Source organism: Oreochromis aureus, linkage group 5 (genome assembly GCF_013358895.1).
Source record: "Oreochromis aureus strain Israel breed Guangdong linkage group 5, ZZ_aureus, whole genome shotgun sequence".
In the NCBI taxonomy this organism is placed as follows: domain Eukaryota; kingdom Metazoa; phylum Chordata; class Actinopteri; order Cichliformes; family Cichlidae; genus Oreochromis; species Oreochromis aureus.
Genome location: NC_052946.1, coordinates 13,839,067 through 13,859,785, shown reverse-complemented (window position 1 = coordinate 13,859,785; position 20,719 = coordinate 13,839,067). Strand labels below are relative to the sequence as shown.

At 40.6% G+C, this 20,719-nt stretch overlaps 1 protein-coding gene across 4 annotated transcripts in view; it reads left to right on the top strand.

Moving 5' to 3' along the window:
• tacc1 (transforming, acidic coiled-coil containing protein 1) overlaps nt 1-19,841 on the top strand; it is a 32,347-nt gene extending 12,506 nt beyond the window's left edge. For 2 of the 4 annotated variants that reach the window (XM_039612070.1, XM_039612069.1), the window contains exons 2-13: nt 7,856-7,965; nt 10,091-11,414; nt 12,224-12,287; nt 14,263-14,488; nt 15,096-15,160; nt 15,427-15,552; nt 15,643-15,719; nt 15,828-15,871; nt 17,080-17,243; nt 17,335-17,441; nt 17,573-17,693; nt 18,281-19,841. In XM_039612070.1, coding sequence (XP_039468004.1) covers nt 10,162-11,414; nt 12,224-12,287; nt 14,263-14,488; nt 15,096-15,160; nt 15,427-15,552; nt 15,643-15,719; nt 15,828-15,871; nt 17,080-17,243; nt 17,335-17,441; nt 17,573-17,693; nt 18,281-18,346 — 2,313 coding nt within the window. In that variant the 5' untranslated portion in view covers nt 7,856-7,965; nt 10,091-10,161 and the 3' untranslated portion in view covers nt 18,347-19,841. Of the gene's footprint in view, nt 1-5,422; nt 6,100-7,855; nt 7,966-10,090; nt 11,415-12,223; nt 12,288-14,262; nt 14,489-15,095; nt 15,161-15,426; nt 15,553-15,642; nt 15,720-15,827; nt 15,872-17,079; nt 17,244-17,334; nt 17,442-17,572; nt 17,694-18,280 lie in introns of those variants that run through there. The other 2 variants (XM_031747852.2, XM_031747853.2) reach the window with 2 other exon arrangements.
• Nucleotides 19,842-20,719: the final 878 nt, after the last annotated feature.

Here is a 20,719-nt window from a genome sequence, read left to right as displayed (position 1 = left end):
ATGACCAAAATTCCTCCACAGTGATGTCAAAGATTCATTATCAGAAATGCTTGATTGTAGTTCTTGCTCTTAAGGGTGGCAACACCAGTTATTAGGGTGAGGTAGGCCTGAACAAAACGGGAAAAAAATTCTTTTAACTTAATGTTAATGATTTAAAAACTGGATTTTGAATTTACTCGATTTATCGTTTTCAAATAATAACATTTGGATGATGATGATTTGATGATCTGAAACATGTACGCTACCAGTCAAAAGTTTGGGCACACCTTCTCATTTAATGGTGTTTCTTTATTTTCATGACTATTTACATTGTCCTTTCTCACTGGAGGCATTAAAACTATGAATGAACACTTATGGAATTATTTAGTAAACAAAAAAGTGTGAAATAACTCAAAACATGTTTTATATTTTAGATTCTTCAAAACAGCCACCCTTTGCTTTGATTACTGCTTTGCACACTCTTGGCATTCTGTCGATGAGCTTTCATGTGGTCGTCACCTGTAATGGTTTTCCAACAGTCTTGAAGGAGTTCCCAGAGATGCTGAGCAATGTTGGCCCATTTGCCTTCACTCTGCGGTCCATCTCATCCCAAACCATCTCGATTGGGTTTAGGTCAGGTGACTGTGGTAGCCAGGCCATCTGGCGCAGCACTCCATCAAAGCCCTTACATGGCCTGGGGGTGTGTTTGGGGTCATTGTCCTGTTGAAAAATAAATGATGGTCCAACTAAACACAAACCAGATGGGATGGCATGTGGGTGCAGGATGCTGTGGTAGCCATGCTGCTTAAGTGTGCCTTCAATTTTGAATAAATCCCCAACAGTGTCACCAGCAAAGCACCCCCACACCATCACACCTCCTCCTCCATGCTTCACGGTGGTAACCATGCATGTAGAGACCATCCACTCACCTTTTCTGCATCACTCAAAGACGCGGCGGGTGGAACCAAAGATCTCAAATTTGGACTCATCGGACCAAAGCACAGATTTCCACTGATCTGATGTCCATTCCTTGTGTTTCTTGGCCCAAATAAATTTCTTCTGCCTGTTGCTTTTTCTTAGTAGTGGTTTCTTGACCATAAAGGCCTGATTCGTGCAGTCTCCTCTGAACAGCTGATGTAGAGATGTGTCTGCTACTGGAACTCTGTGTGGCATTTATCTGGGCTCTAATCTGAGGTGCTGTTAACTTGCGATTTCTGAGGCTGGTGACTCGGATGAATTTATCCTCAGCAGCAGACATGATTCTTGGGCTTCCTTTCATGTGAGCCATTTTCATTGGAGCACTTGATGGTTTTTGCAACTGCACTTGGGGACATATTCAAATTTTTAGCAATTTTCCGGACTGACTGACATTCAGCTCTTAAAGTAATGATGGACTGTCAATGCCTGGTTAATGCCATAATATGAATTCTAACCGTTGTCAAATAGGGCTGTTAGCTGTGTACCAACCTGACTTCTGCACAACACAATTGATGGTCCCAACCCCATTAAGAAGGCAAGAAATTCCACAGATGAACCCTGAAAATCATTTCAGGCATTTCAGGTTTCATTGCGAGAAGACGAAGGATTTGCAGCGCTGTCAACAAAGTAAAGGATGGCTACTTTCAGGAATCGAAAATATAAACATATTTAGAGTTATTTATCATTTTCTTTCTCTGCTACATATTTCCATATATCTTGCTTCATATCTTTGATGTCTTCAGCATGTATCTACAATTTAGAAAGTAGTAAAAATAAAGTAAAACCATTAAATGTGAAGGTGTGGCCTAACCTTTGACTGGTAGTGTAAGACTTAGAAATTTTCACAAAAACTAAGAAATCAGGAAGGGGGCAAATATTTTTTCAAGACAGAGTACCAGTTTAACAATCACTTCCATGAAGTTAAGCACATCATGGACAAAGTCACATCGAAAGGAACCAGTTGAGGTGGCTTGGACATCTGACAAGGATGCCTCCTGGGTGAGGTGTTCCGGGTATGTCCCACTGGGAGGAGGCCCTGGGGAAGACCCAGGACACACTGGAGAGATTATATCTCTCGGCTGGCCTGGAACGTCTTGGTGTTCCCTCAGACAAGCTGGAGGGGAGAGGGAGGTCTGGGCTTCTCTGCTTAGGCTGCTGCCCCTGTGATGATGGATGGATGGATGGGAAAAGTCAGTTTTCTGAGTAATACACAAAAAAATACCTTCTTAGCAATACTGAGCCTGTTGACTACCAACCGAGACTTTACTCTATGTGTGCTTGTCATATAGCAGTTACGGTAAAAAAAAGATAATGCATGGTTTTTATTAAGTTTTTAACCTGATGAAATTTTGTGAAGTTTTTCTGGTTGTTATTATGCTTTTTGACCACTAGATGCCTGTGCAGTCCACTGATTCTGCAGCTTGCCAGCTCAGAGGAGCAGATTACTGAGGCGTGGTGTGACATTTGCAGTAGTTTTGCTTGCACTCATCTCTGGAAGAATGTGATCACATCTTGTAGTTTTTCCTTCAGCTAGCTGTTGAAACTGCCATGTCATATTACTGCAAGTGTGTCACTTAGAGCTTCACTCATTTGCTGTTAGAGGCCTGACGTATTAGTTTTCCTCACAAGGCAGAAGTAAGAAACTCGTTGTGCTAGCATGGGTAATTTATTTGCAGGTTCTTCCTCTCCGTTTCTGTTCCTCAAGCACACACACACATAGCTACTGCAGCCTTGTGGCAGCGTGCTCATTATTTTCCTTCCTCTTTGTTTTCCTTCTCCTCGGCTCTTCATCCTCTGCCCTTTATGTCCCATTCTTTTTACATTAATTAATTTCCGGGAACATTCAGTTAGTTTTCTGGGATTTGCCGAGGCCAAGCCATCTCTTTGTGTGTCTGCACTTATTTTAGGCTCCACAGGAATGGCTGTTATATAATCACATGGTTCCTCTATTGTCTCCCACTCTATTTATGGTGATAGAACATTTAAAGTGATGACTGTTGACACAGCCTGAATACAGTTTGCACATTTGATCTCCGCATTGTTTCCAATATCGGTTACAGTCATATTGACACAGAGACTAAACATAAGTGTGCAATTAGTGCATTTGTAGTAGGAAAGTCAGAATTTCAGCTGATGTGTCAGCTTAGAATAAACATCACAGTAGCGGGAGAGGCCAGATTGTTATTCTGTCTGGTACTAGTGACTTTCTGTTTTCTAGAAAATGCCTGTTGGCTACCTCGTGCTGGGCTTGAAATCTGAGCTCTTTTGAGTTGTGTTTGGATTCTGGTGGTGCTTCAGACTCCTTGGCTGAAGCTTTCTGGTCTGTGGCTGTGGCAGCCGTTAAGTATGGGGTGGTCTTTTATCTGGAGACACACACGCACACACACACACACACGTGCGTGCACACACACACACACACAGCTGCCTCATGCTGATGTTTATTGATGCCGTTTTTAGATAAGTAAAGCACTGGTCCACAAACCTCGATAGTTTGTAAAAGGCAAACAAAAGATGTCAGTACTCAGTTCAATGTTATTTTCTGGCTTTTTTTGAAAAGATCTCAACTTATAGTTCTCATTTTATATGTATATTTTTTAGTAGGGGAAGTAATAGGCACCTTTACTTATATAACATGCTTATCCCTGTCTCACATGCATCTTCAGAGACCCCTCACCACCGATAGAAGGAGCTATTTATAAGGTTTAGAAGGTGTAAATATGCAGACTTCCTCTTCTGCACTGAAACACACCTTTGTTTCTATCACGCAAACGTGACGTAAATATCGATCAGTGATCAAGATTACCACTCGTATAACTTGTGGGATCTATTCTCCTAGTAAAACCAAAGTAGGGCTTTGCTGCTACTCTGTGAATTAATTAAAAAAAAAGTAAAAATGTTGTCTTTCACAAACAAACATTTCACAAGCAAAAAAATAAAATAAACAGATACCAACTCCAAGATAAAAGCACAAGTAGTTCTTCATGCTTGTGAGATGATGTCTTTAGTATGCAGGAACAGTTTTTGTCCTCACTTCAGGCACAATCTTTACCAGAATCAGACTGTAAATAAGCGGGTAGAAAACTCCACCCTTTCTGGTCAAATGTGGAAACTTTGAGCCTGACTGAAGCACATGTGTGTATTTGGTCCTCGATGGGAATTTGGGAGGAGTTTAACCGCTCAGCAGACAAACCAATCCTTGAATTTTCTGGCACCTTAATACAACAAGACTACAGAAATAGGATGTATTATCATGCTGTCTGTCTGGGTGAACACAAGAAGGTTTTGCTGTTGCAGCAGGTGGTTGAAGGAGTGCAGAAAATCTACAGCAAAAACTACTGTATGGCTCTTATTAGCCAGTTATCCATGGATTTGCCATTGCCCCCTGTACTGTATGTGTATTGTGAGTGTTTTTCTTCTTTACTGACATCATTTGCTTGAGATTGTCTCTTCGTGTGATATATTAATTTACAGACATTGTCAGTAGCTTAACATCTGCAAATTAAGCAACTATGGAGCTCTGTGAGCTTTGTTTTCATAAATTCACACAACTGAGTGGATATTTCTAGACTTCTCTTATATCTAGAACCAACTAGATCAACTTAAACTACTCTCCAGATGATCTGTTGCTTTGTTTGTCTTGTGTAAAAGTAAATATAGGACTGATATAGTTGGCAGGATGACAGATTTTCTCAACTTTAAGGAAAACAGAATAAATCAGATCCGCTTTTTTGCGTTTAATAAAAAGAAGCACATTTGAAGTCATTGTCCTAGAAGCAAGCCACTTTTGGGTTCTCTCTGTAACATATATATATATATATATATATATATATATATATATATATATATATATATATATATATATATATATATATATATATATATATATATATATATATATATATATATACATATATTATAGATTAACAGATTTTTTTTCTCTTGGTTTTCATGGAAATGTAGTGCATAACTTTTTTTTGCTGTATTTAGAGGGGCATTTTATTGCTCTGTTGAGAGATTTAAGACCCAATTTTCTCTTTCTAAGTTGCTACAGTGGGGGTTTTTTTACCACCCATCACTGACTGCATTGAAGACTTTGGTTTCCTGCCAGTTCAGTGGTCTGAACTGCTACCTCAGACAAATTGAATCCAGCCAGGTATATCTCCTGGGGCTTTCCAACAGAAATGCAGAACTGGTTCCCCTGGTCATGCATGTCTGGCTGCCACTGGATGGGAGAAACAGTTAACTGTTAAACAGTCTACAAAGGAGTGGGGGTGGAGGGGCTTTAAGATCCAGCCCCACATTCCTAACCTCTCTCTGGACTATAAAATGTGGAGCTCCAAACAGCTCTGCTCCTCCTCTACCTCCACTCCCTAGGCCTTCTCCTCCTCCTCCTCCCTCGGTGTGTGTTTTGTGACTCCCTCCTTCTGCTTCAGAGTGGAAGAGCGGCCTGACAGGGACATACCATTCTTCAACCGCGGGGGAAGTCATGTAGAGACCTAAAGAGAAGCTGCTTTCATTCTTTGAGCTGACAGCTCACTGCCTTCCCCCACTGCATTTTCTGTCAGTGAGCTGTTCCGAGGTGGGGGGAGAGTTTGTAGGGGGTTGAGAGGAGAAGAGAGTGAGCACAGCATTTGATAAACCAGCTGATCAGAGCTGAGGCATTCGGCCACAGAGACAGAGGGAGAGAGAGAGACAGAGAAGAGAGCGTGACTGGAAATAAGAATAAGGAGGACAGAGAACGCAGCTCAAGTCTTTGTAATTTCGAGATTAGTGATATACAAGTAGGGTAGTGTAAAAATGTGTAGTTCCCTTCATGGGAAACTGAGAACTGTGAGAAGTGGGAACCTCTATAGAAAGATGTGAGAGCTGTTGGTTGGGTGGAAACCTGAGGAAGAATCAGAAAAGGATCAGTCAAGTGCTGGAAACTAATCCACAGCTATCGGTGAGAGAGGGTCAGAGGACCCTGCTGGAATAAAGAGTGATGTCTTGGCTCTCACCCGTGTCATGGGCTAAATGGACATGGACGGCAGTGCGCGGGGGAGAGGGAGAGGAGGATGAAGACGGGCAGGAGGCCAGCGAGGAGAGGGAGCAACGTGGAGAGAGAGTAGAGGAAGACGAGGAGGAGAGATCTCAAGGCTGCAGGCAAGTGTTGTGCTGGAGCCCCCGAGACTACTGACAGGGTGGCTCACACAGTTTTATTTACCTGCTCGTCGGCCTGCTGTTTTAAGGGTTTGATGAAATAGGCCGAGGGAAGGGAGGAGAAAAAATATTGGTGTCATTTTTTATATTTCGCGTGCTGCGTTGTCCTGCAGGGCGGACACATTTGCGGTGTGGCTGTGCTTTCGATTGTCACCACGTTTGAGTGTTTTTCTTAGACTCACTGGCACGTTGTCAGATCTGTACAAGAACGCACACATTCACACTGCACAGGCAGGTAGCTCAACGAGGTAATCATCGCTCAAATCACACAAACACGACATGTACCTGCTTTTCATGTCTGCTTTGACACTATGGATACTTGCTATTGCTCCAAGTAAATTCACAACTGTTTCCACTCTTGCACACTCAACTAGACACAATATCCTGTCATCGGGTATCAAGTAATCAAATGACAAAATCCATGTTTACTATCCTGTGCAATTAGATTCAACCAGAGCAACAGCAATTCTTACTGCTAGATCTAATCGAATGATGCAATGTTATAAAATCACACATCATTTTATTCTGTTTTAATGTTCATATTCTGAGTTAATACATCATTTACAGCTTGTATGTTACAGTTTTATACTTCATACCCCATGATTCTAACAATGTAACAGGAAATAGTGGGCTGGCTTACTTGCACTTCCTCTTCCTCTATGTATCTTTCACTTTATCTGTATTTCACTCCTTCACCAGTTCAGACAATACTGAGTCTTTCCAAGGCATAATACAACAGCAGAGGATAATAGCTGGGACAGTGGCACATTTAAGTTGCAATAAAATATGATTTTTATATTTGATTTTTGTTACTCAGTATCCTCTAGATGTCAATGACATCATGCGTCACTTGTGAAATTGCTCTTCCTTTCAGTATAAGTTTAAATATGCATTGTCACTTGCAGATATCTTTATATAAGAAAAACATGTACATTTTCAACAAGTCATCTCAGCTTTTCTACATGATAAAGAAATGCTGCTGTAGTAAATGAAAGACGTCTGTCAGCACAGTTCTTTTGGCTTAAATTATAAGAAATGAATGCTTAAAATTTTAGAAAGAAATTCTGGTTGCTTGTTGCCCTGACTGTCCTGTAATTGTGAAAAGGAACAAAGAAAATGTCAAAAAACATGAATTTTTCTGTCATTGAATTGTTTATCTTTTACTTAATTACTTTGGTGTGTTATGATTTTCCATGGGGGAGTTTTTTTATAAGTAAAATTAATTTTAACAATTTGTTTGCCCTCCTTTACATTTCCCAAAGACCGACAGTGGGCAGTTTTTGTTGGGCCAGTTCTGGTCCCAGGCCTAATGTTTAACACCCCTGCTCTAAATCAATATGGAAATCATTTCCGGGTATTCTGTAGTACTATTAACCCCCAGGTGGTGATGCTACCACCAGGGGGTTGCATGAAGTTGTATTTTCACCTCTTCATGCTTCTAAAAAGTATTTATTTACGTAGCACAAGAGATGAATTCCACACTTGGTCTGACCTGGGACCATCTGTACATTATGATACCATGAATCAATATAGTCCATCTGGTTTTTTTTGTATGTTTTTTGTTTTTATTTATCTTTCTGATTTTTGGCAGCAGGAGTTTTTCTATGTCGTGCTCTCTGTTTTTGTAATATGATCACTTCTGTGCTCCTTTCTAATGTTTTGAATGTTTTAATCTTTCTCTCTCTCATTTCTACCACAGCTCTGACTCAGAGGGTCATTTTGACACTCCTGAGGCAGCGACTCCTGTCCGCGCCCCTCCGACCATCCCAGGAGAGCTGGAGAACAACAACACTGATGCAGACAAAACAGGTGAGGCCAACAGCAGACAGACAGAAATGCAATGATGAGACGCTGTCCACTGTGAAATCTCAATAGCAGTAGCTCTACAATTTTCAACATATGAGAAGAAATGCGTGTTCGAGTGCACAACACAAAGCAGTAGCCTCAAGGTTGCCATGGAAACAAGAGTAGATGCCTCACTAAATGCTCAGGTGTCACATTTGTGTTTGTCTTCATAGTCAACAAAAGAGGGAAATTTGTTTAGAGTGTGTCAACAAAATAATGTTTTTTAATGCTAAAATGAACGTTTGTGTGATCGAGTACGTCCGAACTTCTCATCATTTGAAGGAAAAATCTATTACCTACTAAGTATTCAGACTTCCGATGTGGGGTACAGACAAGCAGTCAAATGCAGAATGCACTTCATTAAACATAATTAAGGTTAATACCTGAAGGTGGCCAAACATGCTCTGCATGCTTGGTATGTAAGCTGGTTTGCAGATGAGGAAGGATTTTGGGTGTGATGAAGCCTTGACTTTGTCTTTTGAATCACCAAAAGGAGGAGCCTGTAGCAGAGTGTGGGAAAGGCCTTTGCTCTGGAATTCAACAGGTTCAACAAAAGCTTCATCTAAAGCTCCGCCCTGCTTTGTAGTAGTCACTGACAGAGGTCAGTATGAAGGGAGCAACTGCACAAAGCAAGCCATGGGCCCAAAGCTATCATGTAGCTTTCTTTTTTTTAAAGTTGATTTTTAGTAGTCTTCTTATTTGTGCGGCTGTTGTGGTTTTGGTAGGATTATCCTGTAAAACAGCACCAACAACATTTTATAAAACAGTAAGTTGCAAAGGTCAGAAAGTGTGGAGAGAGGAGGGAGTTTCCATTTTAAACTGCAAACATCTCTCCCTGCAGCTGTTTCTAAGTTTGATCTCAGGCAGGGAGGAGCTGAAGCATCTCTGGAAACATCGTTGAAAGTAAACATGCTAATGCCAGTGTTTGCCTGTGTCCATCCAAAGTCTCCATTACTACATCACCATCTGCGTGCTGACAGTTTATAACTATTTTATGGGTGTGCAACTCACTTTAGATGACGGACCATATAAGCCCAATCTGATCTCAGTGGGGTTAAATGAATCACTATTATATTACAACCTATTAAACTGTTTTCTGTTGACAATGTAACTGAGATGCAATCTCAGGGAAATTTTCTCCACACTGACTCAGTGGGCTTTCTTTACAAGTGTACAGATCACAGTCGATCTACAAGAACCGAAAACCATCACGTGTAGAGAATTTTGGATCTACATAACAACAGTTTTTAATACTACTGTAGCTTAATATAGTACTTTAAACTTTAGGATTCAAACAGCATCTATAGATCAATAAAAGTAGGATTCATTAGGATTATGTATTACGTATTAATGAGGACCTTTTGGTAGTGTGGTTCTGGCCTCCTCCCTTATCTGTAGAGTTAAAGGTGTGGTCACAGTTAGAGATGTGACTGACATCTGCCTGGGGTCACTACAAGTACAGATCACTGCCTAAACTATTTAAGGCACATATAAAATTTTATCAGATACATAATTTTCATGTTATTGGTAAAACAGGCAGTGCAGCTTAGTGAGATCTACCGTGACATGACAAGCATAACCAAGAGAGTATATATTTGTACTAAAGGAGTCAAAAGTGACACTCTGGCGACATCCGACTGGAACTGGGTAGAAGCATCGGCAGGCTTTGCTTGTTTCCTGGCAACATAATGTTACACGAACACGGCGAGTATGACAGGCATGCTGAAATATGCTGTGGTCTCACAATCTTCCCTGGAGCTAATGATTGCACCATAGCAGCCACCGTCACTACTGTCCAAAACACACACAACATGATAAACCACACCACCTTTTTATTTTTATTTTCATATGCACGAGTTTGTATAAATGTCATGGCCCTCATAGTAACATATTACCATGGCAACAGCAGCAATTGGAACAGTTGGCTGGTGACTAACCTGCTTTCAGAGAGCCAATCAGATGTCACTGACATCTGAGCTGGGGTGTTATTAAAGAGAACAGCACTGGGAGCAGGAGTGTGTATTAATTTTTAAGACTTGTTTTGGTTTTAGGATTAATTCTGGTGTTTTGGGTCTCATTTCTTCCACAGAGTTGGAGCAGGAGGAGAACTTGATAGTGACTGCTCCTGTCAGGGATCAGGACACTCTGCTCAGCCACAACATGGGTCAGGATGAGCCTGCAGTCCCCATGGGTGGCCCGCTCGAAATAAACATTCAGACCCTCGAAGAAGAACAAACAGTGAAATTTCCAGCAGATTTGGGCTCTGTGCCTGCTGATTTATCCACACAGAAGGAAGTGGCTCCATCCTCTGAGTCATCCCAAGTCCCAGCTACTCTTCTAGCAGCTGATCCAGTCCCAGATCTGGCTCCAGCTCTGGGTCCTGCTCCTTCCTCAGAACCAGATTCAATCCTGAGCAGTGAACCCGAAATCCTCTCAGCTCCAGAGCCCCCTGAGGAGAAACCTCCTGCTGAACCAGAGGCACAATACAATGGCCTGTCCAACGAGGCAGAGCCTACTCAAAAGAGTAAAACGAGGAAATCCAAACCTCCGTCTCTGAAAATGAAGTCCTCGCTGAATGACGCTGCTAACACAAACGAGGAAGAAGAGCTTCCTCTCCCTAAGGTCACATATAAATTTGACCCCAACCTTTTGGATGACAGCTTTAACCCATTCACCAGCGGCGGATCAAAAATCCAAAACTCTCCCCCACCATGTGAACCGGGCTCTTTCCCCAGACTCGAGCCGCTTGGAGAGGCCAGCTCAGCAGCACAAGCACACTCGGAAACAACAAATCCATCATCTGAGGTTAAGCCCGTGATGATGGAGTTTGGCCTGGATGAAGGACCAGTCAGCAGGCCTCCTCCAAAGAAACTAGGAGGGAAAAAGACAATCAGTAAACTTGCTACAAAGAAGCAGAAGCCCAAAGGATCCGAGGCTTCTTGCAAACCTGAACCAGAACCCACAGTGTTAGAAACACTTTCACAGCCAGCACCAGAACCAGTCCCCCAGTCTATACCAGAGCCAGTTTCAGAGCCTGATCTGGAAGTTTCTCTTCCAGTTTCAGACTCTTCTGCACCTTTGAACTTGGACGATGTTCCTATTCTTAAGACAGGATCATATAACTTTGATCCCAGTCAGTCGGACGACCCAAACTTCAATCCATTTGGTAGCAATAGCAGGGTGAGCAACTCTCCAGTGCTTCCTAGAAGCTCCTACAGCTTTGACCCGGACAATTTTGATGATTCTGTGGACCCTTTTAAACCTTCAAAATCCCTGAGCAACGAGGACACGTCCAGTAGCTCGTCTCTGCCGGAGAAAAAAGTAAAAGAAGGAGAGAAACAAAAGGCAAGGCAACCTCAGGGGGAGAAGAAAGTGAGGCAGATTCCCAAGAAAAACAAAGAGAGGACAATCAAGTAAGTCTCAAAAACATGAAAACCTTCTTTCTTGCCCCATGAGCTGGAAGCTCTGAGGTCATAACATTATCACCGATACACTGGATATTCACACAGTTCTTAAACATGTTATATTCAGACTCTTAAAGTGCTGTTACAACTGTAGCCGTTGGACCAGTTTCAGCTTTTCCATGTCTGTCGGCATCTTGTGTTTATTGCCAAACTTTATCTGCTGAGTATTAAAAATGCTGAGCCAAGCACCTCCAGTCCCTCACTTGCTCTCCTTTGTCTCTTGTTCTTTGTTCCCTTATCAAAATCCCTCCTTCACTTGCTTAATCCCTTTCATCCTTCATCTTTCCTCCCCCTCGTCTGTCGTGCAACCCGCAAACTTTTCTGCTTTTGTCCTATTCTATTGGCCTCAGGACATCTGAACAAGTCAAGTTTCTCTGTTTTCTGTTGTAAGTACTGATGCACGTTTCTCTCACGCATGCTTGCTTCGCATTTTACTCTCATCGTGGCATGCACTGCAACAGGACCGGCTTACAAAGAAGCATGTGAGGGCAATATATGTCTTCCTCACTTTCATTTCACACGTTAGAGATGTAATATGTTACATCTTGTGAGCTCTCCAGGCGTTTAGCAGCACCAGTATGGTTCTACATGTGTGTATGTGCATCGCTGGTCTTTATTTGATATCTGTCTAAACACCAAAGCAGAGAAATGCTCACAGCTCAATGGTTGTGGAAACTGTGTGTGTTAATTAAAGCGTCACAGCACGTTTAGTCTATAGATTGTAACTTCTTGCATTATTTCATGTGCTTGTTTTGTAGGAATTCCTGTAAAGTAGAGAAATACGAGGAAAGCCAGTCCTTGGTCCTTGACGTGTGTAATCAGGTAATATAAGTGTTTGTGAGGATGTGTGTATGTGTGTGCGACTGCTTCACCTTACTGCAGTGACACCGCAATGTTCATTATTCAGCAGCTCTGTCCACCATCACCTCTGAACACACACACACACACACAGTGAGAGCGAGAGACAGAGAGGGAGTCACAGAAGCATCAGCAGCGTCTCCAGCTCTGCAGCACTGTCTTGGCATGCTGACAAAATTGTGACTTATCACTCTGCAGTCAATATATTAGTCTCCTGCTTCCACCTGTCCTCAGCAGCAACACCTTCATCATCCTCAGGAGAAATCCTGAAGATATGGCGTCACTACAGAATACTTAACTTACTTTAACAATATTGTGAAGACCTTCATTGTTATCTCACTGGAACTGCTTGCTGCTGACCTAAAATATACCGCGTAAAAAAATGCCCATGGAACGGGCTAGGATCTGTTCCTTTGTACAAGGAGGAACGGGTGGAGAAGTGCCAGAGTCCTGTAAAAATCACCTCCATCAGGCCACTCATGATGATGTTTCTGACCAAACTATCAGTAATGTGGCATGGCTTCAGGCCCCTAAGAGCAGTCAGGGTACTGTTAACTGGCTAACGCGTGGAGGTCTCTGTTAACCCCCATGTTGGGCCTCGCTAGCTCTCCTCATGTAAGAGCCCTTCTCCTGATAACGCCTCCACACACTTGAGACTGTGCTAGAGGACACAGCAAACCTTCCTTCTGGACTACCCGTGCCACCTGGATAAGCTGCAGGTATTGTTTCATGGTACTGGTAGTGAGAAGGACACAAGCAAAATAACTAAAATAAAATAAAAATACATGGTAATGTGCTTTGTTTTAGTATCTATTAGTTTTATGAAAAACTTGCCTGATGTCTGGGAGTCAATCAATATCTCTACTGACTTTCCTAAATCTTCCCTCTGATATGTGCCCTCCATAAACTAATTATGAGGACTAAAGTGAATACTGAAACTATTAAAAACTGAACTAAAACTAAACATTTTCAAACAATAAAAGCTAAATGAAAATAAGCAAATCAACTCTGGAAACTAAAGGGAAACTTAAGTGAATTAAAAACAAAAAATAAGAGAGAAGATTTACAAAATCTAATGAGAAAATGCAAAACTACAACAATTCTGACCCATGACTCATTAAAGCATAAAAATGCACCTGATTCAGTAGATGAACCACTTGTGTCTATGCATAACAGAAAACTTTGTTACTAGCAGTCATTCACAAAAACATGCAATTTGTTCTCATTTCTTTAGCTGAATCTACAAAAAATGCCAAAGATACCACAGTTCAATGAGCATGATAATATATTGATGAAATAACATTTTCGCACCAACACGGTGTATCCCAAAAACCAATTACCCCTGAACTTGGCGTATTTCATCATGGTGTGCAGCGTATCCTTAAAAGAATGAAAGAAACTGGACAAATGGGGAACAAAAGAAAAGGTAGCTGCCCTAAAAAAACTATCTACAGCAGATGAACGTTCTTAAAAAAAACAGCAAGACTCCAGCAAAGACCTGACACAGGACCCGAGAGATGCATCGGACCCTTCAGTTGATCGATCTACAGTTCACCGAACCCTCATTAGAAATGGATTCAATACAAGGGTGGCTGCCAAGAAGCTGGGAAACAGGGAGAAAGGCTGAGGCATGGCAAGTTACACAAGAACCAAACTGTAAAGGTCAAAAGGTCTGATGGAGCGATGAATCCAAATGTGAAATTTTTGGTCTGAATAGTTATCAATCATTATGCTGGAGGCATAGTCAGGACTTTTGCACAGTACTAGTGCCTAAAGTAATATTTTGTGCCCACGCATTCACCAACAGTACCTTTAGGCTGTGTGTGTGTGTGTGTGTGTGTGTGTGTGTGTGTGTGTGTGTGTGTGTGTGTGTGTGTGTGTGTGTGTGGGGGTGCGTGTTCAGAATCTCATAAATAGAATAAATTCCACTGTGATGCAGGATATATGTACAGATACCTCGCTCTCTCATGTCCAGGATGAGGATGAAGTGGTGGTACAGACCCCAGAAATCACTCAGCGAGTTCATCATGCCACCGATGAGGAGAAGCTGGCCTCCACTTGTATGATGGGACAGACAACAGACAGCCAGCAGGAGAGAGAGGAGCCAGAATGCAATAAAGCACCTGTAAAAAAACAGCTAAGCAGTGACAGAGCTATAATGGATGGTAAGCTCTACAGTGACATTTGTACAGACATGACCTATTTCTGTTTAGGATTTCTTTAAGTATGAGTATTTAAGTACTTAAGATGGTAATATAGAGTGAACGAAGGCTTTGCTTGGATAGAACTTGGCTAAAAGTTAAGGTAACGTCTGAGGACAATGTTTTTAAGCCAAAAAGCAGAATATCTTTGATTTTCTTTTAAATCAGCCTCAGTGGAAAGGATGCTCACACAGCAAGTTCTATTAATAAAACTGATAAGACGATGTGTACGAGGAAGGTGATGCGGTTACATAATTTTCTCAACAACTACTGCGTCACGCTTAAGGGAGGGGAAGAAAAATGTACCAGGCATGCTCAGCAGTATTTTGTCCTGGATAAAAGAAATGTATAAATACTACACTGGGCAGTATTTGTACTGCTCCCCACAGTTGTGCATAAGGACCAGCCATGCAGTCTTTTCAATAAAAAAAACAAAAACAAAAAGAACAGAACTAGACAAATAGTAAGTATGAACTCTTTACTACATGTGCATTTGATTGTTTTTGAAAACTGTTATGTGGATAGTTACAGTAGTTTTTCTCATTGAGTTATGTGTTTGATCTTCTCAAAGGTTCTGAGATGAAGGTTGCAGACCAGCTGGAGGAGAAGGACAGCTTCTGTCTGAAAGATGATATAGTAAGTGGACTATAGGAACAATAGCAAGGGGGTATAAATATTTTAGCGTGACAGGATTGTTTTGCATTGTCAGCTATTCTTCAGGTTAGCAATAACAGGTCCAACTATTTCAGTTTTTAAAGCTCTCATTCGTAGCTATTTCTGCTCAATGAATCCCAATATTTGCCTAAGATAACATCACTTGCACCTTAAGGCCAAACCAGATTTTGTGATATTTATTGTAGTGTAACTACTTGCCTCAAAACAGCATATGTTTTCTTCCACAGAGTGCGATGTCCACAACAACAAAACTGACCTGCAATGAGGGCCCTGACACAGCAGCCCTGTCCCAGGACAGCGTGCCTCTGAGCGAGATGGACAAAGCTGCAGTGCTAACTCTGATCAGAGAAGAGGTATGAAAAAGGACTGGTTGTTATTATGCCTAACTGTTTACTTGTGATCGTAGCTGGGTTTTTAATTTTATGCCTCTCCTGTCTAAACAGATCATCGTTAAAGAGATTGAAGTCAATGAATGGAAGAGAAAATATGAAGAGAGCAGAGCAGAGGTTATGGAAATGAGGTACGAGGCATTTGTTTGTCTGAGTGCTCCTGTCTACGTTATATTAAACCCAAGTGAACATGTGAAAACAAAGTTGACAGTAACTGCTTTGGGTTTTTATTCTGACAGGAAAATAGTTGCAGAATATGAGAAAACAGTCGCACAGATGATTGGTAAGTTGCTGCCACCTAGTGGTGATTATGCTCTCCGTGGATTTGTTATTATGCACTACGTTACTGCTCCAACAACTGTGTGACTTCTTCAAACAAACCCCCAAATCAGATGTGCATTTTGTTTCTCTGATCTGTGTGGATATTTATACAAAAAGGAAACCATTACATATCTATTACATGTTGTTTTGCACAACCGCAATCAGACTATTAAATTCATAATGTACATCATAACAGATGCATAATACATGGATGCAGTGCAACAGCTGAGCACACTTCAGCCGTGCATTTTATTTTGTATATGTTTTTTACTTTTTTTAACATTCTATGCATATAATCTGTACAAGTAGATATAATCTATACACATATATAATCTATACAATAGTAGGTTATACCTAATAGTAGGTATAATCTACCTACTGTGTAATAGACAGTCTAATAGACTGCACTCTTTTTAATTTGTTTTTATTGTGATTTTTCTAGTGTTTTTCTTTGTTCACGTAATTTTGTTCAGTAATGCATCGGACGATAAAGGAATGTGAATCAAAAGAAAGGCAATATCTGTACAGAATGTGGCTCCAAATCTTGGAAACACATCTAAACGGATTAATAACTCTACATGCCAGTAAAAAATATGCACAGTTAATTTGCAGTTAATCTATCCCTTTAGATTTAACAGCCTATATGTAATATGTAAGGCTGTATCACATTTACAGTGTAGTGGAACAGAATAGCACAGTCAGTGGCTTCAGTCTTTTTTGTTTCTTTTGCCTTATTGGTCAACGGCTATAAAAAATAAAGTGTCAGCTTTCACTTTAGACCTGTGCTGCTATCAGCTCGACCTTTTACTTCCACCTGCAGTCTGACATTTTTCACCAGCATGACCTGTTGTTGACTTTTAAGCCAAGTACATTACACTGTATACCCATATAAATAGCCTGTTGTTTCTATGTTTCTGTTGTTGTTGCACTGACCTTAAACTGAGGACCAGCACTAACCAGAAAAGCTAGGAGTCCCACTCTGGCCTGGGATTAATCTTGTATTTATTAGTTACTTAGGGCAATGCTGTGTTTTTTCCTAACACATTATTTCTACACTGTCTATTCTGCATTTTTAATGTGGACTCATGTGTTATTGCATTACACCGTTTTGTCTCACAGCTCTTGTGTGTTTTTAGCCCTTATTTTATACTCTGACCCATTTATTTACAGAGGATGAGCAGCAGCAGAAGACCCTGTCATGTAGTAAGTCAGTGAGACAGCTGACCTTAGAGAGAGATCAGGCCTTGGCTGACCTCAACTCAGTGGAGCGCTCCTTTGCTGACCTCTTCAGGCGGTATGAGAACATGAAGGGAGTCTTGGAGGGCTTTAAGAAGGTCAGTAGAGTCTCAGTATGAAGCACATGAGAAGTTGTGTGGGCCACCTTCGCATAACTTGACTGGATCTGTTTTACATGTGTCTCTCCAGAATGAGGAGGTGCTAAAGAAGTGTGCTCAAGACTACCTGATGCGGATCAAGCAAGAGGAGCAGCGATATCAAACCCTCAAAATCCACGCTGAGGAGAAACTCGACAAGTAAGTCTGCAATTTAGGCTTCCAAGATTTCATTTCTATTCAAATACTGACTCCTGAAATTCCATTTACATTTCAAAGCTAGGCGTCATTTCTCATTCTGACGTTGTCTGACATCGTTTCTTCTGTAACAGGGCTAATGAGGAGATAGCCCAGGTACGTGCCAAGGCAAACGCTGAGAGTGTCGCCCTCAACGCAAGCCTGAGAAAGGAGCAGATGAAGGTGGAGTCACTTGAAAGAGCTGTCCTTCAGAAGGTAGGATGAGAGCAAATATAATTAAAATGATCTGACTGTGTTTAACTGTGTTAGTGATGGAAAATTGTGCTGAAAAACCTAGGTAATTAAAACTGAAAGCTCTACTGGGTTTTGTCTGTGTGCTGAACACACTTTCCTTTTCTTCTGCTAAAAGATGTCAAACAAGACAAGTTTAAGCATCAGTGTCTGACTGTTGGATGAACTGCTGTGTGCAGTAATTTTTCCTGGAAGTTAAACAATTAGTGGTTTTTAGTCACTGCTTCACGCAAAACCTGATGTTTCCTGTCATTTCGTTTTTGTTTGGGTTTATCTTCATGATAGTGAAAGGGATGATTTCCTGTTTTCCTTATTTTACTTCTATAAATAGAACAGTCCAGCATAATAGTGCGTTTTTTTTCCATTGATTTTAAATGCACTTCATTTACAATCATCTGAACTGGCCACTAGAGGGCAATGTTCTGTTTACTTAAAGCAAAATCTTCAAAAGAAGGAAAAGCTGCAGAGGCCCACTAACTCCATAAATTCTGAATGGCTTAAATGTTTAAGTTTTAGCACATTTAACTCCCATTTTTTTCTGTCCTTTACAGAATCAAGAGATTGAAGAGCTCACCAAGATCTGTGATGAACTGATTGCCAAACTGGGAACAGAATAGGATGCCTTTCATCAAACTCTGTGGCTCTTAATTGCTCCCTATTCAGCTCCAGATTTTTCTCACAACAACATGTGCTTTAAATCTTGTACATGATCATAGATCAGGCACATTGCAACTTTCATTGCTTGTTTGTTTAAATATACAGTATATTACTGAAGGACAGTATGGTTGCTCATTTTCTCCTTTCAGACTGAAATGCGATGACAGTACAACTATTGTTGTGTTAATCATGTCAGGACCATTGAAGAAGCACACAATTATAACAGGATGTAATGTTGTGGGGTTTTGTTTTGTTTTTTAAAGAAGTCACTCCATGATTTGTAAACCTTAGCTTCAGGATTTACAGTAAAGTATCATTTTACGCTTCTGGGATTTACCCATTTTCAAGTGTCGTCTCATCACGTCTTGTCTCAGAAGGATTTTCCACCCCCATTTTCCACTGCATGTGTGCAGGATCTAAGGGAAAAGATGACGCTGGCAGGCATGCACGCACATTTTCTTTGCACCAGAGCACATTTATACTGCAATCAACTGCGTTAATTGAGTGCCTAAATGGATCATTTTGTATAGTTTTCAGATCGTTTATCTCTGATTAAGTAAGTTGCCTTTCAGTTTGTATTTCTTATTTCACAGGTTTACACAATGTGTCCTTCAGTTATACGTGGCTTTACATTAAGCCGTTTTTGAATCTTGGGGATTGTTAAATATGAAGAGCACTTCAAAAGAATCAAATAGTAAATCCAAGTTTTTAGTCACTTTGATGATACTTTGACTTTAATATAGTAAAACCTGCTTTTATTATGCTGTAGTATAAAACCATGTGGCATGTTTCATTTTCGACTGCTCTGCGTTTGAGTGTGGAAAAGTTACCGGTTGCCATAAAAATGATTTGGGATTGTGTCCATATTTTATTTATGAACCAAAACATTGCTTGTGCCTTTTGAGAGAAAACAAAAGAAAGACAAACAGGTTTATTTTTTCCCTTTGTGCAGTTGTTTCCAAGCTGTTTGCAAAGAGTACTGTAGTCAGTGTATTTCTTGTATGATTGAACTGCAGTCAGTTGCAGTGGATTTGCTGTTTCACTGCTATCACCTTCAGCGATAGATCAGCGAGGCCTGTTGGGTTCATCGTACCTCTTTTGCTGTATCAATATTTTCTGGTCTGATTTCACTTGAATGAGCACACGAGTGCATTTTTTGGTCCGAGGTGTATAAAGGACACATTCTGTACAGTAGCCTTCTTTACATCAGCACAATCAATTGCCAAAAATTGAAGTGGGTTTCAGTGTGACCTCATGTCCCGTCGTGGTGGTGTTAACATTAGTTGGAAGGTGCTTTTAAAATTCACTGTTATAGTACATTTTATACTTTATAAAAAAGAGTATTCATAATTGTGTTGCTAATGTTTGTAAAATGAAAGAATTACGTATACTCAGATTGTATGTCAACTGTTATATTTTGTGCATTCCTTAATAAATGGTTAAGATTTAATAATATGCCACTCTCCTTCTTGGCCACAATCATTTAAGCTCATTTAACTCATCAGCCCCCGTTGTAGCAATAAATAAATGAAAACAGAGGCCAGCTAAATCGCTAAAGAGGAGTCGTTACCCACTTTCATGCCACTTGCATCAACCTCCTATGACCCGAACTCTTCCGTGGCATGCATTTTTAATTTCTCTTTGATATTTGGGCATATTGGGACCCAATGAATGTAAAAACAAAGAATTACCAGCTTTTTTTTTTTAACCTGATTTTTGTTTCTGAGAAAAATGAGATCCACATATGAGGATACTTGTTTAAAATTTCAATCGAACAATAGCAGTATAATGTCCTCGTAAGTGGATATCAGGCCCTTGTAGAGCAAAATTTAGTATTTTGGTCTAGACAACCCTAAATGTGATGTCCACATATGTGGACGCCAGGTCCTAGGAGGTTAAATGAACTGCTGATTTTTAAAAGCATATAAACAATAAATGAATTTTGCTTTTGAGTCAAGTGTCTGCACTTCCCCAAAGCAGTTAGATTAAGCCAAAAATAACAATGTAGCCATAGTTGTATGAAGAAAGTTTAATTTCAATATCAGCACAACAAATTGATTTTGATGTGTAGACTACTAAAAAAAAAAAAAAACTTCAGTCACCTCTGTGAGAGGTGGTTTACTAGCTGTGTCTTCAGTCTGCTTTAACATTCCCGTGTTATGTTGCAGCTTGAATGAAAATACAGCCTCCCTCCTGTTCCTCTGGGCTAGAGTGGGGCTGTCAATCATTTACATGTAACAGAATCTGTGGAAAGCAGGTCATTGTTACCCAATAATCACTAATTTTTCTTGTTTGGTTTTGTCTTCATTACATTGGTTTTGCCTTCTTATATA